The 25,211-nt window shown below is 42.3% G+C and overlaps 1 protein-coding gene across 1 annotated transcript in view; it reads right to left on the bottom strand.

Moving 5' to 3' along the window:
* ARID4A (AT-rich interaction domain 4A) overlaps positions 1 to 25,211 on the bottom strand; it is a 360,940-nt gene that overhangs the window by 311,512 nt on the left and 24,217 nt on the right. Inside the window, exon 9 of the mRNA XM_069207594.1 lies at positions 11,547 to 11,629. Coding sequence (XP_069063695.1) covers positions 11,547 to 11,629 — 83 coding nt within the window. The remainder of the gene's footprint in view (positions 1 to 11,546; positions 11,630 to 25,211) is intronic.

Genomic DNA, 25,211 nt, shown 5'->3' with positions numbered 1-25,211 from the left:
ACCATCTGTGAATTGGGCATTCAGAATGGCACTATTTCTAAATCGGAGGCAGACTTTCTCAGCGCGAGCAATCCTAAACTACCTGTAATATATGGGGTACCTAAGACACATAAGCAGATCAATAATCCTCCTCTTAGACCTATTGTTTCTACTATTGGTTCGGTTACGTAACCATCGTCTAAATACATTGATTCATTCCTTAAACCCTTGATTACTAAATTCCCCTCTTATATCAAAGATACGGGACAAATGATAGTTAAAACAGAGGGTCTTGAATTCAACCCTCATAGGGGATTTTTAGGTACATTGGAGATTGAGGCGCTGTATACTAATATTCCCCAAAACGAAGCCTATAAGGCAGTACAACATTTGTTGATGGGAAGAGTCCACCGATGCCCCTGTTGCCTTTATTACGAGTGGTCTCAAAATAGTTTGAGAACAACTTATTTGAATTCGATTGAGACATATTTAGACAAATCAAGGGAATAAGTATGGGAGCAGCATGTGCTCCAAGTGTGGCAAATATTTACATGGGTCTCTTTGAAAGGAAGTATATATACACACTATCAAAGAATGTAGCAATTTCATTATGTCAAACATTGGGGGCGTACACTGATTATATTTTATCTGGGAGGGTGACAGAGGTCATCTCCAGGAATTCGCCGAGTGGCTTAACCTATGTGAGAACAATCTTAAATTCACCCCTAATGTTAATAATCGGAGGATAGAATTCCTGGATATTCTCATTTTTGAGGAACATGGACATCTACAAGTAACTCTGCATACAAAACCTACAAACAAGAACAGGTTATTGCATTTTGAAAGTGTCCACCCTAGATGACAAAGCATCCCGTTTAGTCAGTTTCTCAGGATACGGAGGAACTGTAGTAGCTTAACTGAATATGACAAATGCCAAGACACTGAAGGAGAAATTTTTACAGAGAGGTTATCCATATAGGGTAATTTGGGATGCTTACAAAAGAGCTAAATATTAAGATTGGGACGCCTTATTTGTTCATTTTTTTGGTGTGGTTCAATCTAGGATGGTGTGTGTTGTCAGACATTCCAATATTAACAACAAAATACAGGGAATCCTTAATACACATTAGAATATATGGAATACTAATGATGATTATGCTCCACTCACTAGACCTATGTTTGCTTTTAAGAGAAACTCAGACCTTCGAGACAAATTGGTTCACGCTAAATCCTTGAAAGGTAATGAATTTACTCAGAAAAGCATAAAAGGAACCAATCCCGTTTTAGGTAACCAACGGTGTGGAGAATGCCATGCCTGTGCTCAAGCCAGGATATCCGACACCTTTCAGTATAATAAGAAACCTGTTAATTTAAGGACTATGACTAATTGTCAAAATTCTAATGTCATATTGTAGTAGGTGTCCTTGACATTTAGGCTATGTGGCGGAGACAGGAAGATAATTAAGAGTACGATTCTGCGAACACAAGTCAGCAATCAAGAATCTGAGAATTCAGGCTCCATTAGTTGATCACTGTATAGAGAAGGGTCATCAGGAAGGTGAATTGAAATGGACCATTCTTGAGAAAATTGAAGCATCCCATGGTGATATTGACAAACATAGAAGGAAAAGAGAAGTCTTTTGGATTTACTTTTTAGACACAGTGTACGAAGGACTTAATGATAAAATTCCTTGGGGGAATGTGTTCCTTTGAAACATTAAGTTGGTCCTTGTCATTCGTAATCCGTCAAGATAATATTGCAATACATTTTTATGATCCTTTTTTAGATCTAGTTATTTCTCTATCTTTTGGTGGAGATTTACTTTATTGATAGATGGGAAGTTTTTCCTTCCTTGAGGTCTAGTTATCATCTGTATGCATGCTAACGGTCTTTTTTAACCTTGTAGTTGTAGATGCCTTTATGTAGATGCCCTTTTCATGATACGTCTGTAGCAGGATATGTAGTTTTCCCATCGAGGACCTCCCCCAATATGGCGAATGTTGTTGCCAATTTTATTTTATTTTTTTCGGTAGAGTCCGATGTTGTATATTATACTGGATACATTCCTTGTTGTCTGATTATACAGTTTTAATTTTGTCAATGTGGGACATTATCCCATATGATAATTGCTAATCAATACGAGGTACCATCTTTCGTTTTATCGTTTGCTGAAATTAATACTCTTACATGGTGGCTGATAATCTTTGTTCTTTTTCAGCCTGTGTGAAGTTTGTTGTTAAATAAATAACTATTCAGACTGTTAAATTAGTAAAGGGTCTGGCTCCCCTCCATGTCGGCTTTCAAAATATAAACATTCCAATATGGCGACTGCCCTTTTTGCCTGTCAACTAGCTTTTGTGAGGTCCGTCGTCTATCAATATATTGTTCCGCTCAGAACCATAAGCATTTCCGGGTTGTTACTCAAGTTTTCCGTGTCCTTCTACCACTGCATTCCAAGCGGCATGCTTTGTTTTCCTGCCCGTGCATGCCATCTATGAAAGGACAGCTATGACGGTTATTTGAGAGACTCCACGACTTCCAAAATTACTCACTGGAAACCAATAGGTAGAGAAATCCTAGGATGTGCAGAAAGCTCTTCATGAGACTCGGTTAATTGATTGAGGCCATTTGTACAATCAATCATATAGGTTCTTAAATTTACATTGAGTCTGGTTTAAATAATGGAATGCTCTTTGATGTGGTATTGAGAAGTACAAAGTACAGAGATAAGTGAAGATACCAGTTAATAAACAATGCATGATCATGTGCATGCATTCACACTTTTTGGATATTTATCCATTCCTGCATAAGCGCAAGAATCACCTGTGTGGACGGAACCACTATAGTTTTTTGAATTTCTTATTCTTCTTTCTTTTCTTTCGTATTTGTTTTCCTTCATTCTTTTTCTTTGTTTTTTCTGCCGTCAAGCCATCAGTTTTATGCAATCACTTTAAATTGAAGGAATAGAGTATTATTGCTTTAGTCTCTCCTGGGATGGCTCTGTATGTATGATTGCTTTGTGCCCTGAAGGTGAGTGACCCCTTGTGGCCACTTGCCACCGAAACGAGAGTCGGCACCACCGTTAAGGACAAAGACGTACTATAGAGGGGATTGAAAGTCCAAATGATGAACAACTTTTGTGATCTATAGCTTATGGAAATTACCTTTCATCAACGAACAAACATTCATCATGAAGTAAAAGCATTAAATCAGGAATAGAGGACTCTTTAAAACAGAGCATTTTCGGGATACTGAAGATTTAAATATTGAAGATTCATAACCAAGCCGTTTTGTTAATTGGAGGAGCCTTAGATTGTGTGTGTGTGTGTGTATATATATATATATATATATATATATATATCTCTATCCCCATCCTTCCTGCTTTTTAAAATCATGAATGTGTTTGTGTGCATGTGAGTTTTTTTATTCCATTGTTTCCCAGGAGTTATAGGACTTTTGTACAGTGCACATTATTAATATAATATGTAATTGAATGAAAATATAAACTTTAAAATAAAATGTATATGAAATATATAGATATGAATGTACATTGAAACTTTTGTCTTGATGAATTATCTTTATTATATTTAGGAATTGTGTCTTTTTGGAACCATTAGTGAAGGTGGGTTATATTGATTTTGCTGCTGATGTGAACTACATCAAGATCTGGCAACCACGACCTTCTGGTAAAGGTGACAGTGTGCGACACTGTTGAACAAGAATTGCAGGTACTTCACCAGAAGGCAGTAGCATCCGGGACTGGGGAGGGGCCGGGTTGGTTTAATGTATTTTCGAAATCATAGCTCAAGACCTTTCCTTGAGTCTTTCCATTTACTCTGGTTCTGAGAGCTATCAAAGCCAAGAGGGCCCGCCAGCTGATACTTGTAGCCTCTGCCCTCTGCCATGGCCCTTCAGTATTGGTCAGAGGTGTTCTGCACTTCTTCAAAGCTCTGACATTGCTTCTGAGGAAACAATAGTACCCACTGTCCAGGTAGAACAATCAAGTTCCCCGCCACTGCCTGGCCTCCTTGAGCTTATCAGCATGGCTCCTGAACATAGAGTTCACAGTCCGATATCTCACCGGACTGCCCATGCAGTCAGGTGGAGACCATAGCTTTGAGCAAAATGGAAGCTCTGCTGAAACTGTTGTCAAATATTAACCCCAACTCTTACATCTGCCACAGTCAGGCTATTAGTATCCATTTGGTGACCATATGCATTTTTAAGAATCCTAGTCTCTACACCTACTGTCAAAGTTCATTGATTTCTTTGGAGAGTTGTTCAGGATCTTCCAACCTGTACATTCACGGGCTCCCACATGAGAGCTCAGTACAGTTCTTGGTCAGTATATAAAACCACCTTCCAAACCCACGTAGTAAGCAGACATCAAATTTGTCATGGTAAACTGCTTTGTTGTAAGCTTTAGAAATCCAACAGGCAATTCACTCTCTCACTTCCAAATCCACTTTTGTAGCTTACATTAAGACAATGTAATACTGTAAAATAACCCAACATTCATTCTAAAAGTGCCTATAGGCTTCTACTTTAATTCACCTATCATGCTCAAACCATTCGTCCAGAACTCTGCGACAAGCAGAAACGAACAATGCATTCCTCAAAGTTCACAGATGCTTACAAACCTACACCGGCAGTACCAAGCAATTCAGTCAAATGGACTTGCTCTTTTGCGGCTTATGGCGATCCCCGAAGAGGGTGTCCATTTCCAAAACAACAAATAGAAAAATGAATTGCTACTGTACTTACTCCAAGGCTGGTTATCCTCTATAGTCCGCTTTGACAGCATATTCAACAAGCAAATGAAAGCCAAGGCTGCCTTTTATGCAGCAGTTCTTCTACCACATCCGTTTATCTGCAAAATATCACTGCCTGAATTCAGCCTTTCCAAGAATCAGCTGGATTTGCACCAGCCTTTCCACTAAAGTGAACCCCTTCTCGCTTAAGTGCAATCTATTTATTAGTCATAGAATCTTATGGATGTAATATATATGGATTTTACTCGATACGGCTTATACTAATTCAAGCATGCTCATCTATTCAGGATCCAATGCAAGGAAAAACACTGAGTTAGTTATCTTTGTTTCTGCATGAGGAAGACTGGAGGAAATTACCATTTGTTTGGGAAAAATTGCAAGAAATCTGACAACTGACAAGTACAACACACTGTCCCTGCCAGGTAATTCGGGGTGGGGTGGGGTGGTGGTGCAGGCCTGGCTTGCACCAATAGATGCCTTACATTGCACAGAATTAGGGAGTATGTACCTTTTATACTTTTCATACAGTCACTGTTATGATACTTATTTTTTTTTTGGTAAATAATCAAAAGAGCAATGTGTCAAACTTTGATTCTACCCGGACTCTTATCTGTGAGTTTATTGGCCCTAGGACTTGGGTTTCGATTGGCTGATAAGGCTAAGGTTCTGACCGGCTGACAGAGCTAGAACTTACAATGACTCTAGGTCTAGGACTCGGATTGGTTAATACTAAGGTTCCTACTGGCATAAGGCCAACTGCTCACTGGGGCTCTCTAAGCCTAGAGGTCAGGGAGTACAGCAGACACACGTAGGTAGATAGTGGCAGGTTAGGGGTGTTCCCTTCAACCTCTACTTAACCAAAAGCTGCAAGCACCAATTACCAGCCACATCTAAATATCTTATGATACTCAACCTCCACAACACATACACACAAAGCACTAGGACATGTAGAAGCAATAAAAACACCAAATAAAATGCCTACTCATAAGATCAATGAACACAAATAGTTTTAACATCTTCAGCCCACTCTCAGAAACACTAGATCTAACCTTCATTACAGAAACGTGGCTCAGCAAAGATTCTGCACTCACATGCCAGAAGCCATCCCACTTCATTTTCACATCATAAACAAAAATCTCATTGCCAAAATAGGTTAAGTGGCCTAGAAGAAAAAGAAAAGAAAAAGAAAAAAAAAAAAAAAAAAAAAAAAAAAAAAAGAAGAAAACACCACCGCTAATAATTGAAAACCTCACTCTGGACAATGGCTGTGAATCCTTGATGATAAGAGGCAATACCACTCCAACTAGAACTTATAACTTCCTCGTAATATATACACCACAATGCAGCAATGCCACCAATGCCCATCTGAAACATTCAAACACTCTAGGAGGCATCAAGATATGGCTTGCCAAAAAGAATCTAGCCACAGCTGTTACAGCCAACCAGGAAGCCCTCAACTTCCACAAATCTTTTCTGACCCAACTCACAGGACACACTCTAGAGGTCATATCTGCACCGTTAAACAAGGTGCAGTAAGAAACAAGTCCCCCATAAGCTGGAGCAACCGCATTATCACTTTCAAGCTCACCATTGCTATCAACAACAACACAACAAAGACACCTAAAAACAACAAACTGTCGTACGGACCATGAAAAAAAAAACTAGACCTACACCAACTCAATGCTCAACTAGAAAGAACATCAATAAACATATGGCTAAAGGACATCCACACCTATAACTAGCACTTCACTAAACTGCACTAACAAATTGAAACAAAAAAATCTCAAGGGTTGACCACAAAGACATATGCGTTAATTACAACATCAAAAGAATGAAAACACAACTCAACTTACTACCAAGCAAATGGAGAAAATAAGCAATGGGCCAAACAAAAGCACACTAAGCCTCTCTAACAGAACCTACAAAAAGACCACTACTTAACAGTCATAACTGAAGCCGACTACCCTTCTAAAGAACTCCATAAACTCCTAACAGAATTCCGCAACTCAGAGTGCCAATTCACAAACAATACCATCACAAGGCTCCTATGACAAAATTTCCAATGAACTGATCTCAAAATCTTTAAAAAAAAGATTGAAAATTACAAACAAAAAAAGACACAGGCATCACAGCACATGGTTGACAACCGGTTTGTAGATCCTGCTGTCCCACAGATACTCCAAGGCTCCACATTACATGTGGTAGTTCTGTGGCCCTCCAGAGGTCTGACCAGTCTTCTTTGCAACAGAGAAGTCTGAGGTCCCTCGCTGGAGCTGCATAGCTGGAACACCTGTGCACTCCGTCTGTGGTTGCCAAGGCTTGTTGGCTCTTCAGTCCGAAGACGTCCTAGCTCCAAGAAGCCCCAGTCTCCAGCACTGCACAGCTCCAGGAACAAAGTCCTCTCCGCAGCTCCTGAGATGTGGGCACCCCTCTTTGCTGTGCTGCTGAGGCCTCCCAGAGACTGCTGTCAGAGGGTCCTGCTGGGGGCTCCAATGATTCATGCTGACTACTTGCAGAGGGTTGGCCCTTACTTACCTGAAAAGGTAGAGTCTCCTGGACATTTCTGCTCTCCAAAATTCTGCAACACTCCGTGCAACGCTTTCTTGCATCTGCCAGGGCTTGTTGGTGGTTTTACTGACCACTGAACTCTCTGCAGTCCGACAACCAGCATGGGACAGCTTGTTGACGACTCCTGGGATACTCCTGCATCACCTGGACTCCACAGCTGCACTTCTTCGACCACTGTCCAAAAGGAAAGCATCTCCAAAAAAGGTGGGCATTGCCCACTGTACTGTCTGGGCACCCCTGGATGGTCTGGACTCTGTCTCATCTTTACCTTTTCGCACAAAACACAATGGTGTTTCTCGGGCGTCCATCATAACGTCACTATTATTCAACAAATACTTAACCTCCAACAACATCAAAAGAAGAAACCTATGATTAACCGTGGATTCAAACCTATCCTTGATACTGCAGGTAAATTTCACAAAGGGCCTCTTAACCAACGAAAACACTGTCATATCATACCTATACCTTGCATACCAACATAACCTGGAAGCTAGCCTGACACTTGTAATCTAATCTCCAAGCCTGACGAGGTCAACAGCCTAAACCACGTTGCACCCACACATCACACGCAAAATACATTTCATCCAAACTGTTGCCACAAGGCTTCTTTCTCCGTCTCACTCAGAAAGCATGAGTCCAGTTTACAATCAATCCACTGGCTACCTATTGCTGTTCTCACTATGTTCAAGGCATTCTGCATTGTCCACAGAGTCTTCCAAGGAAGATGACCGCTAGACCTTCAAGTTAAATTCAAGCAATACAAACCAAAGAGAGCTCTGCACTCCAGGCTATCAAAACTTATCATAGCATCTTACCATTAGAAATACCTAGGAAGCACGTTTTTCTCAGTGCAAGCCGCCAAGCTCTGGAACTCACCCAAAGCCTGCATTAGAAGCAGTCAAGAGAATGCACACTTCCAAAGACTGTTGAAAACATGGCCATTTCATAGATAACTGCACCCCACATCCTAACGGAGCCCAGAAAACAGTCGCAACCTCGAGTGGAATCCTTGTGACCCACAGACTGAAAATCACAAGACCTGCAAACTGCTGTTGATATGCAGTTAAGCGAAGAAGGGCTTAACTATGGTTCGCCGTGGCATTATACAGATATGTACTTGCATATGTACTTGCATATATAAGGTATGACCCACAAGAAATTTTAAGACCATATGAAGACGGCAGCAGCCAATTTTAACTTATACCTGTTAGATTCCTTTAAAACCTATGTGCTATGAGAGTTGGCCATCACCAGCAGTGTACAGCTAAAAAACAAATATACACTATTATTATATAATAATAATTAAAACAGGCTTCACCAAATGAACAGGTATGGAATGACTGAACAGATCTGGCACACTGAGCAACAATATAGAGGACTAGAATATGGTCTACCACTACAGATCCCAAATACCTATATACTCTGACCGCTTCTTTAAATCTCAAAATGACACTTGGATATGGGATAATAATAAATGCGCATCGCAACAGACCCCTCCACTTCTGTGTCCCTCCAACCATGTCAGAACAGGACCACAAGTATAGAAAATCTCAGACTGAAAAGCCCAGTGAAGAAACGAGTTAAGCAAATAAAAATAAAATACTACAGCGGTGTCTGTAGAGCTGTTCAAAGCTCCCAGCATGCTGAAAACCAAAAAGACTGAGCGCCTGTGCCCGACACTTCATCATCCAACACACTGCGAGCTCCGTGTCCCACAATACGATAGACTCAACTCTGTGGTCATCACGAACGGCAAGGAAACACTTATTGCATAGGTTCAAAACAAATAATCCTTTCAACCACACACCCTGGTGTAGAGTGCTACCCAGAGAGGCAATTGCTTCAGCACCCTACATAGGGTTATTACGTAATACATAAATGCTACAATACATATACAATTATGTAGACAACATCCTCTAGGAAAACTTATGTTTTAAGCACTTCCAGACTACTGAGGCTCAGGGAAACACTTCCTTGGTTAGCTTCATACATTTTTGTCTGTTTAAAAAGTAGAGGAAGTAGCAAGAGTTTTAAAAAAAAAAAATGATAACAAAATTGTGATATTTTCAGCGTGCAAGGACACAGTGATGCAAAAGCTGCAACTATACCTAGTCCTGATTGGGCCACAGGGGTACATACGTCTGAACATACAACCACCGTTTTTTTTTTTTTTTTTTTTTTTAACAACGCTCTGCTACAGAGAGAAGCATACATCTTGGCACTGAAAGAGTTAAAGTGGAAAGGGCCTGGCCCAAGGTCTCCTTCATGACCATGCCAAAGGTACATTAAAAACATCAGTTCATTCTTTGTCTAGACCTTTCATGTCCTGCCATCATATGCATTCAAGAAATGTCTGCCAGTGGGCAATGAAGCATTAAGCACCTATAAATTTAATCATTGGTTTTTTTTTTTGGTTTTTTTTATATACCAGGAATGCTAAACTTTAAATGAAGGCAAGAATAAAGAATGTTAAACTGGTTATGTTTAAGGCCTAATGCACACAGGTGTAAGCCTAGCACCTGAACGAAGAACATAGGGTATGGAAAATATATAAATTGTACTACAAGTAGTTGTTTCCCATTTTCAGTGAATGTCAAAAATAAAGGAAAAAAAAGAAACTGCAATACTCATGGTGAATATGCACATATACAAAAGGCTTCAATGGCTCTACCAGCATCTGAGATTCTGAAATTGAATCACCACAACCAAGTCTTTGACACCTTTCTGAACATGATAGTTGGACAGATAAAGGCAGTGCAAATGGAGAGTTGCTTGAACTCCAAAGGCTCAGAATCTAGAATTGGTCTTTCCAAGTTTGCAAGCAGTTGCTCTGTTTGATGCAGGTTTCAGGAAATAGACTTGGAATTTATTGATGGAGCATTGTCTTATCTCAAGAGGCTGCTATTACTCAAAGAGCAGTGCATTAAACAAGGCATGCTTATAAACAGGCAAGAGGTCGAGATATGAGAGCACATGGGATTTACTTTTAACTAGCTTAACAGGTGCAATCTAGAACAGCTGAAGGCAGTTCAAGGTTGTCTTGGGGAGTTCCTGGTAAATGCCATTGTAATAATCCAGCACTGCTTTGGCACCAACACTGTTCTGCTTCTGAAATGAATGGCAGATTCAGAGGTTTTCAATTAACCCAATAAATTAACAACTCCGTCTTCGAGCCGTTCACTTTTAGAAAATTGAGATGCATTATTTGTTAAGATTTTGTAGCAGTTTTCTGCCTTGTTGAAAAGGCCATCAGACTGGATCTAAAGGATTTAATTGCCTTTTAGTTAAGAGAGCAATGCATAAAAAGACCCCTCTTGTGAGGAACTTTGTGGATGTAGCTACATGTGTAAAACATGCCCATGGCTGACTGATGAGTAGATTTCCTCATGTCCTTTATTTCAACTAAAAACAAAGGGCTAGAGTGTTTGAGGAGATTTCTCCGCAGAAGAGGACTAATTTTGTAAAGAAGTGAGTTATGAAATGATTTACAGGGTAATCAAACAACCTTTGGCAAATGGGGCAGATTCTGTTTTAACACTACTGTGGTGGCAGGGAACCTAAAGCTTGAGTCTCACGCTACAAGAATAAGCTATTCCACTAACAACTAGGTTTTCCATGAGATATGTTGAACGGCAGATTTATGCATAAGACCCACCACCTCTAGAAGAGCAATATTGGGTGCCCAGGAGAGGGTCACGGCAGGAAATATTTCTTCTAAGGACTACATCAATGTAACAGTTAAGAATACTTTGCTGAGTGGAGGGTACAATTTATGCAAACTGTGTTAGACACCATATACACCTTAAATCTTGGCGAATTGCAGAGAGAAGACAACACCTTTGATGACCACATTAAAAAAAAAAAATTAAGAAAGAAACGTACGGACCTACGCTTCTCGTTTGTGGATTCAAAATGTGATGTCTGAGTTTATCTTGCTATTCTGATTCACACAACGAGGCAAGCATTAGACTGTGCAAAGACATGTCTTGGTAATGTCTGTGAAAGCTGTGTAAAATCTGCTTTGTGAGACTTGCCCCTTCCCCCCAGTCGACTTTATGTTTTATGTGTTACATGATCTGGGATGTGTAAATATAGCCCAAGTCTGCCTAGGACATACCAGTATAAACCACTTCTACACCTTAACATGCCATTAAGCAAGGAGAAAAAAAACCTGGATTACAAGCTGAACTTCTATTTTAACAAAAAACAAATGTCAAATAACCTACAATTTGGAATCCGCAAACGATCGAACTAAACACTGGTCCTTCTTCACGGTTGTGCTATCATCACTGCAGCTGGGAGATACAACCTAATAAGAAAAAATATATATATTTTAAAACATTTTAGATGAAATTAGGCTATCAAATGGATGAGTGATTTTTTTTTTTTTGTAAGAACGTAAGCAGCAGTACAGTTTACATAGAACAATAACGTGTTTGAGAAACAGCAACAGGAGCCTTCCTGTGGACCACTTTCTGTATTGTGTTACCAGGAAATTTTACTTTGAGACCTTGCACACAGTCAAGTTGGGGTATAAGAAAGAAGAGTGAGGTCTGGCTATATGGGGTTGTGGGATGAAAGATGATTCTTTGAAGGTAAGCTAGCAATTCTTAAAATTTGCGATATCAGCTGCATATCAACTACCATTACTGAAAGAAAACGGGTGGGTGGGTTGGGTTGATGTGGCCATCACTAGAACAGAAGTGATGTAAATCGGATAGGTTTATGAAGTGAGGGGAAATTAATTCTTGAAGACACGTATCCTTTCTTCTGGATTTATTTATATCGAAGAGACAGAGAAGATCCGTATACGAAGGGGGCACAGAGAGAAGCAACTGCCTAACGAGGAACCCAGAACAGCGTGACATGTCAATGATGCCACACTGTTCTATGCCTCCACGAGGACATAATACAAAGCAGTCACCACATCTATCTTCCCCTTTTTTAAAAAATTAACTCGAATGACAAATAATGAAACCACACAAAAGATAAATTACATAACAAAAAATAAATTATGACATAAAGTCTCAATTTTTTGGGGGCATTTGACGTGTTCTAGTGCTTTTCCTACATTTGTGTTCTCCATTGATGCCTGGTGTAATTTCACTGCCAGTGACATCAGAATAATCTTGTGCAACAGGATCCAAAGCTATGCGAGAATTGTTCCACCAGCTTCCATCAGCCAGCCTGATGGCATTCTTTCGCACTTCACGTATTTGCTGAGCATCCATAAACTCAGAAAATCCCTTCTTAACTAGCACAGGATTTTTCACCCTTACCCAATCGCCAACCTTTAGTTTACTTCCCTTGTTGCCTTCACCAGTTCCCCTTTTTAAACCACTGACATTGGAATTACATTCAGCAACCCGCCAAAGGTCCTTAAGATCACAACCTGCATGGAATAACTTAACCATCCAAAAAGGGCCCAACTCTGTGGATGCCACCCTCCCTCATGAGTTCAAAAGGAGTTTTCCCCGTGGCAGAGTGAGGTGTGGTGCGATAAGAATAAACCAAATCCTTAATAGCTTCATCAATGGACAGGTGATTTCTATATGAGGCTTGAATATAGTCTACAAGCGCTCAATTGAATCGTTCGACCATGCAGTTACTTTGTGGATGGTAAAGGGGTGTTGAAGTGCAGGAACACTAACAATTTCTTGTTTGATTTGCTCAAACATGTCATTACATTCATTGGACCAAGAGAACACATGTTTCTTTAATACGGTTCTAAAACATTCAGTGTTTTTGGCAAAGTTCTTCAGAAATTTAGCATAAAATTGGCAAAGCCCCAGAAATTACAGTAGCTGATCCTTGGTTTTGGGAGGAGGTGCTTCTAGTATACTTTTAACTAGACTTGGTCTGGGCTTGATGCCACACCTTGAGAAGACATGGCCAAGATATTCAATTTCATCGACCTTGAAGACACACTTACCTTTTCTCAGGGTTACATCTCTGTCTAATGTGTGAAACACTTGCTCTAAAACTTGATCATGTTCAGCTTCATTATTAGCAAACACAAGAATGTCGTCTTGAAAGACTGCTACATTAGGATTGTCTACAAACATATCAGACATAAGACGCTGAAAAGCCGCAGCCTCTGAGGCTAAGCCGAAATGTAGCCTACAAAACTGATAAGTACCATCAGGCGTAATAAATGCAGTAAGATGTCTAGACTCTACATCTAAATCTACTTGATAAGCTGACCTTAGATCTAATTTGGTGAACCACTGAGAGGAGCCAATTTTTGCAATCAGATCATCAATTCTCGGGAGGGGAAAACTATCCACCCAAATTGCCTCATTCAAACTTCTCAGGTCCACACACATCCTCAAGTCACATGATTTTTCTTAGCCAGGACTATGGGGGATAACCACAAAGTCGCATTAATCTTTTCTATCACACCCTGTTCACACATTTCCTTTAGCAACTTGGACAAATCAGATCTCACACTTAGAGGTACATTCCTCAGCTTATGCTTGACAGGAAGAGCAATATGTTTGAGTTTTATCGTGTGAGAATAGTTAGTAATCTTGCCAAGTCGTTCCTGAAATAATTTGGTGAATTTATGTTGCCATATCTCTACCGAATTAGAGACAAAATTGACTGGACTTAAGCTCTCATCATCTAGAACGACATTACTCAAAGTACAGCCCGCGGGCCGCCAGCGGCCCCACGGACCTACCTTGGTGGCCCGCGGACACGTCCGAGAAACGCCATATAATAATGGCCGCAGTACATAAACATAGAAGAGGGCCGCGGGAGCATGCGCAATAGTGGCTTCTTTGCGCATCTCCTGAGGCCCTTCTCTATGTTTACGTACAGCAGCCATTATTTATGGCGTTTCCATGACGATCTTGGCTAGTGGCGGGAAGCCAAAGCCCCTTAAAAGTCAGCGCTTGCAGCTAACTTTTACGGGGCTTTTTCGTCTGCATCCTGTCACTGTCTCCACGTCTGCCGCCCGCCCGCCTGCCTGCCTTCCGTTGTATATTTGTGGCATCTTTACAGTGCTTTATTGAGGCAGGTAAGGCTCTTTGGTTATTTATTTGTTTTTCATGTAGTGTGTGTGTTACTGGGGTAGGGGTGAGAGCAGATTGCGCTGTGTGTGTGTGTTACTGGGGTAGGGGTAAGAGCAGTTGGCGCGGTGTGTGATACTGGGGTAGGGGTGAGAGCAGTTGGCGCTGTGTGTGTTACTGGGGTAGGGGTGAGCAAATGGCACTGTGTGCAGATGGCGCTGTGTGTGTTACTGGGGTAGGGGTGAGAGCAGATGGCGCTGTGTGTGATACTGGGGTAGGGGTGAGAGCAGATGGCGCTGTGTGTGTGTTACTGGGGTAGGGGTGAGAGCAGATGGCGCTGTGTGTGATACTGGGGTAGGGGTGAGAGCAGATGGCACGGTGTGTGTATGGCGCTGTGTGTGGTACTGGGGTAGGGGTGAGAGCAGATGGCTCTGTGTGTGATAGACCGGACCCTGCAAGGGTAAGAACTGTGCTGCTGTATCTTTGTCTTGTAATGCTTAGGCACCAAGTTAGACCTTTGTTTGTGCAACCTCCAAACAATAATGCTTACTTTTATAACCCATACCCACCAACCCAGTACAGCCAGAGAGAAACCACCCACCCATGAAAACTACCAAAAATCAGATGACAATCCCAATATAAAATCAAACCATTTGTGAAGTGTCCAGTGGGGTACACTTTGTGTGATGAGCAAACACCTTCATCTTACTCCTCCTCCCAGGGGTGCGGTTGATAAATGGCTGCTGCATTTAATTAAATGTCTCTTGTGATTAGGATAGGGATATACTCTGGAACATTCCCATTTGGCTCTTGTGATTACTGTAGGAATATACTACTAGAGCCAGGGCTGTTGAAAATGTCTCACAATAATATACTTTGTTTTTATCTGGCCCCTGGCATTTCGTGCACAGTTGATTTCTATTGCTGTGTGACCCAGCATGCTGAAAAAAAAAAAACAATCTCTAAAAAGGGGCCCGTATACCATTCATTGGCCTCATTATCACTCTAGTATGCCTAGCAGGTTGCAAGCATAATTGCAAAAAATACATTTTATAACATGGTTCTCTGGGAATCGGCAAAGGCCAGCATGTGTGTTGACAATTGTTAGATCACGGTATGCTTCGTTTCCTTTTACACATCACTTTATATTACTTTGGTGTTGTGCACAGAGGTCTGTAGCGAGACGCAGTGTTGGTCCATTGGTCGTGAGGCGGTGTTGGTCCATTGGTCGTGAGGCGGTGTCAGTCCATCGGTCGCTCGTGAAGTGGTGTCGGTCCTTTGGCTGTGAGGGGAAAATCTGATTCCTGACTCTTGATACTCATTGCACAAACTCACCTGAGACCAATGGCCTACAGTCCAGTACCAAGCCTAGCAAACAACCCAGATCCATACAGAGTGAACACATATCATTCCAGGCAGCATGGGAAAAAGAGTACTTGTTTGTTGAATGGCCAAAGGAGAAAGCTACCTGTTTGCTTTGCAAAGAGAAAGTAAATGTTCTTAAGAGATATAACCTGGAACGGCACTACAAAACTCGAAACGCAAGTTATAGTGAGAACTTCCCATTGCACTCACAAATGCGTTCAGCAAAAGTGGCATAGTTAAACCAAACACTTCTTTCCCAGCAGAAGCTCTTCCTTTGCCAAATGAAGGAATCTGAGGCTGTTACAGAAGCATCATTCAAAATATGCTACCTGCTTGCCAAACATAAGAAGCCATTCACGGAGGCAGAGCTGGTGAAGAAAGGTTTCCTTTCAGCAGCTGAAATTTTGTTTGAAAACTATAGCAACAAATCCAGCATTTTAAAAGAAATCGGTGCATTACAGCTATCGGATTCCACTTGTGCACGCAGAATAGAGGCAATGGGTGAAAATATCCAGGAGCAGGTGATCAAAGCTGTCAGAGTCACCGTTATTCAGCATTGCCATGGATGAGTCCACAGATATAGGCGATGTGGCCAAGTTATTAGTTTGGGTGAGTGTAAGGAAATGCCTCCTTGGCATGGTTACCCCCTGACTTTTTGCCTTTGCTGATGCTATGTTTTGAATTGAAAGTGTGCTGAGGCCTGCTAACCAGGCTCCAGCACCAGTGTTCTTTCCCTAACCTGTACTTTTGATTCCACAATTGGCACACCCTGGCATCCAGATAAGTCCCTTGTAACTGGTACCTCTGGTACCAAGGGCCCTGATGCCAGGGAAGGTCTCTAAGGGCTGCAGCATGTATTATGCCACCCTAGAGACCCCTCACCCAGCACAGACACACTGCTTACCAGCTTGTGTGTGCTAGTGAGAACAAAATGAGTAAGTCGACATGGCACTCCCCTCAGGGTGCCATGCCAGCCTCTCACTGCCTATGCAGTATAGGTAAGACACCCCTCTAGCAGGCCTTACAGCCCTAAGGCAGGGGGCACTATACCATAGGTGAGGGTACCAGTGCATGAGCACTGTGCCCCTACAGTGTCTAAGCAAAACCTTAGACATTGTAAGTGCAGGGTAGCCATAAGAGTATATGGTCTGGGAGTCTGTTTTACACGAACTCCACAGCACCATAATGGCTACACTGAAAACTGGGAAGTTTGGTATCAAACTTCTCAGCACAATAAATGCACACTGATGCCAGTGTACATTTTATTGTAAAATACACCACAGAGGGCACCTTAGAGGTGCCCCCTGAAACTTAACCGACTATCTGTGTAGGCTGACTGGCTCCAGCAGCCTGCCACACTAGAGACATGTTGCTGGCCCCATGGGAAGAGTGCCTTTGTCACTCTGAGGCCAGTAACAAAGCCTGCACTGGGTGGAGATGCGAACACCTCCCCCAGGCAGGAGCTGTAACACCTGGCGGTGAGCCTCAAAGGCTCACCCCTTTGTGCCAGCACTGCAGGACACTCCAGCTAGTGGAGTTGCCCGCCCCCTCCGGCCCCGGCCCCCACATTTGGCGGCAAGGCCGGAGAAAATAATGAGAATAACAAGGAGGAGTCACTGACCAGTCAGGACAGCCCCTAAGGTGTCCTGAGCTGAGGTGACTGACTTTTAAAAATCCTCCATCTTGCAGATGGAGGATTCCCCCAATAGGATTAGGGATGTGACCCCCTCCCCTTGGGAGGAGGCACAAAGAGGGTGTACCCACCCTCAGGGCTAGTAGCCATTGGCTACTAACCCCCCAGACCTAAACACGCCCTTAAATTTAGTATTTAAGGGCTCTCCCTGAACCTAGAAAGTAGATTCCTGCAACTTACCTGAAGAAGAAGGACTGCTGAGCTGAAAAACCCCTGCAGAGGAAGAACAGAAGACACCAACTGCTTTGGCTCCAGACTTACCGGCCTGTCTCCTACCTTCCAAAGAAACCTGCTCCAGCGACGCTTTCCAAGGGACCAGCGACCTCTGAATCCTCGGAGGACTGCCCAGCTTCAAGAAAGACTAGAAACTCCCGAGGACAGCGGCACTGCTCCAAAAGAACTGCAACTTTGTTACAAGGAGCAGATTTAAAGACCCCTGTAACTCCCCGAAAGAAGCGTGAGACTTGCATCACTGCACCCGGCGACCCCGACTCGACTGGTGGAGAACAAACAGCTCAGGGAGGACCCTCCGGCGACTCTACGACTGTGAGTAACCAAAGTTGTCCCCCCTGAGCCCCCACAGCGACGCCTGCAGAGGGAATCCCCAGGCTCCCCCTGACCGCGACTGTTTTAGACTCCATTTCCCGACGGCTGGAAAAGACCCTGCACCCGCAGCCCCCAGCGCCTAAAGAAACTGAACTTTTGTGCAGGAGTGACCCCCAGGAGGCCCTCTCCCTTGCCTAGGTGGTGGCTACCCCGAGGAGCCCCCCCCTTGCCTGCACCGCTGAAGAGACCTCCTGGTCTCCCATTGAAACCTGAAGGAAACCCGACGCGTGTTTGCACACTGCACCCGGCCGCCCCCGCGCTGCTGAGGGTGTACTTTCTGTGCTACTTTGTGTCCCCCCCGGTGCCCTACAAAACCCCCCTGGTCTGCCCTCCGAAGACGCGGGTACTTACCTGCTGGCAGACTGGAACCGGGGCACCCCCTTCTCTCCATTATAGCCTATGTGTTTTGGGCACCTCTTTGACCTTTGCACCTGACCAGCCCTGAGCTGCTGGTGTGATAACTTTGGGGTTGCTCTGAACCCCCCCAACGGTGGGCTACCTTGGACCAAAACTGAAACCTGTAAGTGCCTTACTTACCTGTTGAAACTAACAATAACTTACCTCCCCCAGGAACTGTGAAAATTGCACTAAGTGTCCACTTTTAAAACAGCTTATTGTGTTTTATGTGAAAAGTATACATGCTAAAGTAATGATTCAAAGTTCCTAGAGTACTTACCTGCAATACCTTTCAAAAGAGCTATTACATGTAAAATTTGAACCTGTGGTTCTTAAAATAAACTAAGAAAAGATATTTTTCTATAACAAAACCTATTGGCTGGATTTGTCTCTGAGTGTGTGTACCTCATTTATTGTCTACGTGTATGTACAACAAATGCTTAACACTACTCCTTGGATAAGCCTACTGCTCGACCACACTACCACAAAATAGAGCATTAGTATTATCTCTTTTTACCACTATTTTACCTCTAAGGGGAACCCTTGGACTCTGTGCATGCTATTCCTTACTTTGAAATAGCACATACAGAGCCAACTTACTACAGTGAGGTATTTGGACCAATCGCTTCATCCCAAAGAAGAGCTCCTGTGCCTTCTACCACTGCACGGGCACACAAGAGGAGAAGATATTCTGGACAGTATCTGCAACTACTTTGAAACACATTAAATACCACTGGATAGTCTTGTTAGCATCACAACAGATGGCGCGCCTGCTATTGTAGGCCATGACAGAGGCTTTGTATCTTTGCTTAAAAAGAAGCACACTGGACAGCCTGTAATAGACTACCACTGCATTATTCATCAGGACGTTATTTGTGCAAAATTAAAGCATGGAGAACTGAATAACGTCCTAAAACTTGCAGTGAAAATTGTTAATTTTATTTGTGCCAAAGCCCTTAACCATTGACTTTTTAAGGCTATGCTGCAGGATTCTGAAGCTGAATATACAGACCTCTTGATGCACACTGAAGTGTGATGGCTAAGCAAAGGGAAAGTTCTGGAGCGGTTCATTGCTTTCCTTCCTGAAATTGAACACTTTGCAAACAGCAGAGGTCAAACATTCCCAGAACTAAAGGATGTGAAATGGCTTTTAATGCTCCATTTTCTTTCAGATCTATTTGCACACTTCAATGCTCTTAATTTGATGCTGCAAGGCAAGCAACAGCTTGTGTGGTCCATGATGAATGGTATTTACTCATTTGAAAGTAAGCTTGTGCTATTCAAAGAACAACTGGATGTTGCTGACTTCACCCACTTTCTAAAACTGTTGGCTGTGACTCAGAGGTTTCCAAATGCACAAGAAATGCTGCCAATGCTAAATTTTGGTGCATGTCTTGAGGAAATTTCTGGGGAGATCAAAAGGCGATTTTCTCAATTCAGAACCCTCACCCCCCTGTTCAGGCTGGTTGAAAACCCCTGGATGGTGAGTGCATGAAATCTTGATGCTGTTGAACTTATTGGCGTGAAAAGACCGCAAGCTCAAATGGAGCTGATAGACATGCAGCACAACTCAGCTCTCGAAGCATCTTTTTTGGGGCAGGCACCAGAAGAATTCTGGAACACTGTGCCTTATGACAAATTTCCTGTTCTTTTTACAGTGGCCCAGAAAATAATTTGTATGTTTGGGTCAACATATGTTTGCGAAAGTTCGTTTTCCACAATGGGACTTTTGAAGAGTAAACTAAGAAATAAGCTAACAGACTTACATCTGGATCAGCTCTTAAGGCTTGCCGTTTCAGACATAATACCAGATTACAGAACACTAATAAGAGACATGAAGTGCAAAATAAGTTCTTAGTATGTCTTCCTTTGACATACCTATTTTCCAGACTCAGAGAAAACTGTGCTGCATTGGGCCTGTGCTGAATATCCTGTCCACAAGGATTACCATGTCATGCCTCTTAAGAGTACTATTGTCGGATAATAAAAATGTTTTTCAAAATGTCCTCTTTGTAGGTTTGTAGTTAAACCTGGATTCAAAATGCAGCATTGTTTAGCAATGTTTTGAAAAGGGGGCGGGGTGGTTGTGCCCCCTATAAGCTCCGCCACCCCCCACCCCCGCTGTCACTTCAGTGCAGCCCTCGGCCGCAAACCATACTGCAATTTTGGCCCCGAGAAAACGTTTGTGAGTACCCATGATCTAGAACCACAGGTTTGTCTCGGCCTGGCTTGATCGCTAGGTTGAATTCAGCCTGATGAAGCAACCCAAGAACATTGATCCTTTTTTTGCTACATAGATCTTACCACGCAGTGTTCTGTCGAAAATGGTTATTGAGGCCCAGAAGTAACCTATCAAAACAATTTTGCTATCCTCAAGTGCAACAGTGGAAACATCTGGAGGGTAAAGAGTTTTAGAGGTCCAGTTTTCCATGGACTTTTCCTGAGCCACTATGGTTATGCGAGCCCCAGTGTCTACCAATAACCTAATATTTTTCCCATCAATTATTACATCGATGTCAGGATCAACAACAACTCTGTTAACATTAGCAGAATCTTTAATCACCAACACATATTCATTCATTTGTTCTTCCACTACATTCTCTGTATCACCACTAATCACACAACGAATGTTGTTCTTTTTGGCACTTCTGCACACTCTTGCAAATGTCCCAATTTGTTGCAGATTCTGCACTCCTGTTGTACAGCTGGGCAATTCTTGAATGAAGATACGTGCGTGTGACACATCTTGTTTGGGGTCAAGGGCTACAAGTTTTTATGTTTACTTTGTCCTTGGGACAAGTAGGCCCAACCCCCTGCAGCACAAACCCTTTGGCTGCCTGATTACAGAGAGTGGAACTCTCTGCAGTTGAGTTAATGTGTTTCCAAAAGATAATGCTGTTCGAACTTGTATTTATGGTTCATTATTTGAAAGTCTTCATTATTAGGGTGAGTGCTGTAAATAAATGTTTTGAGGTCACACTTCACTACTGACGTTGGTTCCAGTACAAAAAAAAAAAATGTGTATACACATGTTTGAAAAGTTTAGGCTATGAGGCTAAGTATAATGCTCCCAGAATGCTCTCTGATTATATGCAAATGAAGTGTCATTTAGTAAAATGTGTTGATGCATGCTAGTATTTCCCAAAAATATTTCTAATGGAAAATCAGTGTAACCATTTTCAACACGATTATGGGAAGCATGAAAATAAACAAACACTGACAAAGCCAACTGATCTGACATATTTTTATAAGTCTTTTAGTTTCATCAATGCGTGTCTTGTTTTGACATGGCTTTTGTAACACTTTATTGTTGTGGGGGCTACCAGGCCCTCAACATTGTAACAAACACTGGCAAACCCCCCCCAAAAAGTTTTGGAACTCTCTAAAAGCACACCAGCGGCATAACAAAGGCCCCGCAGCCGCCCTCCAGGGGGCCCCTTCAGCACAGCACCTGCCCTGAGTGAGTCTGGAGAGGGGGCTCCTCCATGTTCTTTACAAAGGGGCACCCTCCAGTTTAGTTATGTCACTGATTGCCACTGTAGTTCCTGACACTGAACAAAACTACTTTGTGTGGCAATATGCTCCTTGTGGAAGAGCAGAATGCGATCACTCACAGTAAAGCCGGCCGAAAGAGAGAGAAATAGAAGTTTAATAAAAACAAAATGTCTTTGTTAACACCAGACCTAATTAGGGACCAAGACCCACATGTAGGTAGCTTTTTGCATGTGGCAAACAGCGACTTTCGCTGTTTGCGACATGCAAAAAGCACACTGCGATGCACAAACCCAGTTTTGCGATTCGGTAACCTGGTTACCGAATCGCAAAACGGGTTTGCGACTCGCAATTAGTAAGGGGTGTTCCCTTCCTAATTGCGACTCGCAGTGCAATGTAGGATTGTTTTGTGACCGCGAACGCGGGTGCAAACCAATCGCAGTTTGCACCCATTTCAAATGGGTGCTAACACTTTCGCAAAAGGGAAGGGATCCACATGGGACCCCTTCCCCATTGTGAATGTCACTGTAAGCATTTTTTCAGAGCAGGCAGTGGTCCTGTGGACCACTGCCTGCTCTGAAAAAATGAAACGAAAACGTTTCATTTTTGTTATGCATCTCGTTTTCCTTTAAGGAAAACGGGCTGCATTACAAAAAAAAAAACTGCTTTATTGAAAAGCAGTCACAGACATGGTGGTCTGCTGTCTCCAGCAGGCCACCATCCCTGTGAGGGCCGCCATTCGCGAGGGGGTCGCAAATTGCGACCCACCTCATGATTATTCATGAGGTGGGCATTTGCGAAGCCCTTGCGAATCACAGATGGTGTCAGGGACACCATCCTACATTCGGATTTGCGACTCAAAATTTGCAGGTCGCAAATCTGAACCTACCTACATGTGGCCCCAAATTCTTAAAGAAAGTCACAAAAGTGCACCCATGGTATATGTTGTACCCTATAAAATATTTGTGAACTGTATTTTAGCATGGGTAAATTCGATGTGTAGATTTGCTCATGTAAAAATCTATTGAGCATTTGCAAGTTCATTTTCCCTCCAGCCACTTTCTTCCCAACCCTGGAAGAAGTTCTAATTCTGCCATTGTCAGGAGTAAATGTCCAACCTTTCTTATTATGGGAAAATATTAGAGAGAAGCTGGTAAAAATCTTTAAAACATGCAGGTTAGTAGGTTTGCAGACTCAAAGGCATTCCAGCCCTAGAACTATTGCTTACTGCTTCCTCCAGCCCCAGCATGCAGATCTGCAGAAAGGTGGCAAAATAAGGAAATTGTTACAGTAGGGATTGAAACTGCAAGTATTTAAGCCCTACTATGGTAGTAGCCCTGGCATAATCAGAGAGGCTATTATCAGAGCACTTACATAATGAGATTGCTGCCATAATTTGTCGCCACACTACATGGCACCAAAGGGACAAGTAGATCTTTTTACAGGACAAGTAGATTTGAGAAGCAACCTGTCCACTGGACAAGTAGATATTTTAATAAATTCCACACCCCTGAAGAACCACATCTGTAGCATGTGAGTTTCCGATTGATTCTATTTCTTAAAAATGAATTGTCCTGTTTTCTTTCCAAACGCTTATTGTTGCTTTCACTTTGCGTACTGATAACTGCACCAGAGATGGTTGCACTAGCCATGGAAGCCTCTAATAGCTTGGCATCCTCCATGGAACATTCAATGCTTTTAGCAATGTCAATAGCCTTATCCAACGAAGGATCTTTACAAGTCAACAACTTCTCCTGAATTCTTTTTGAAGAACACCTGGCAACCAGCTGATCACGGATGAGTTGTGATGTAAAGTTCTCAAACTCACATTTGGCTGCAAGAACTTTCAATGCAGTAATAAAAAGGTGTCAATGCTTTCACTGGGACCTTGTGAAGAATTTATAACGATGGACAACAATGTTCTTAGTTTTAACGAAATACTTGTCCAATTGAGAAACAGCCATTTCAAACTCATCTAGCTCCTCATCTTCTGCGAGTTCATAAACTGGAAGATGATCAAAAATGTTCTGTCCCTCGATTCCCAAATAATAATATAATAAACTTTTTTTTCTCTCTGGTCTGAACTTATGACCATCAATGGCACCCAGATATGCTTTAAACGACCGTAGCCAAAGTTTCCATTCAAGAGGTGGATCTCCTGGATCTTGCAGAAAAGGCGCCGGGGGTATGACATTCTGCATGTTTGCCTATGAAGCACACAGAAAATATATATACACACAACACACACACACACAATAGGGCAATATATTAAGGTACAAAAATGTGTACACAGTTGTGCAAAGTGCTGTACTTGTAGAGTACTATTGCTTTTAATAATAATAATTTTAAATCAGCTGTCCCACATAAAGATGGCCGAACTGAAGAGACATTAATTGTCCATTTTCCTATATTATATATAGATCTATCTATCTATCTATCTATATATATAGAAAATGGCACTTACCCAGTGGACATCTGTTCGTGGCATGAGACGCTGCAGATTCACATGCGCCCTCCCACCTCCCCGGGAGCCTGTAGCCGTATTAAGTTGAAAAAAGGTCTTAAACATTTATAAATTTGTAAATATATCACTTTTAACCATATTATGTACATACTCCTCCCTTTCGGCTCTATTGCGCATGGGCGTCGACTCCATCTTAGATTGTTTTCCCCGTAAAGGGTGAGGTAGGAGTTGTGTATATAGTAAAGGTGCCCATGCAATGGAGTGAGTATGTATGTACATAATGTGTATAAAAAAAAATAGTATATATCTACAAATGTACAAGTTTCATCAACTTATAACTGCTACAGGCTCCCGGGGAGGGCGCATGTAAATCTGCAGCGTCTCATGCCACGAACAGATGTACACTGGGTAAGTGACATTTTCCGTTCGATGGCATGTGTAGCTGCAGATACACATGCTGTGCATAGACTATTAAGCAGTTATCTCCCCAAAAGCGGTGGCTTAGCCTGTAGGAGTTGAAGTTGTTTAAAATAATGTTCGTAATACAGCCTGTCCTACTGTGGCTTGTTGTGTTGTTAACACATCTACACAGTAATGTTTTGTGAATGTATGAGGCGTAGACCATGTGGCCGCCTCACAGATTTCTGTCATAGGTATATTTCATAGAAAGGCCATTGTGGCGCCTTTCTTCCTAGTGGAGTGCGCTTTTGGCATAATAGGTAGATCTCTTTTTGCTTTAATATAGCAGGTCTGAATACATTTCACTATCCATCTGGCAATGCCTTGTTTGGATGAGGTTTTTGGAAGGCTACAAACAATTGTTTTGTTTTGCGAAATTGTTTTGTTCTATCAATGTAATACA

This window comes from Pleurodeles waltl, chromosome 9 (assembly GCF_031143425.1).
Source record: "Pleurodeles waltl isolate 20211129_DDA chromosome 9, aPleWal1.hap1.20221129, whole genome shotgun sequence".
Taxonomy (NCBI): domain Eukaryota; kingdom Metazoa; phylum Chordata; class Amphibia; order Caudata; family Salamandridae; genus Pleurodeles; species Pleurodeles waltl.
This window is presented reverse-complemented; position numbering and strand designations above follow the sequence as displayed.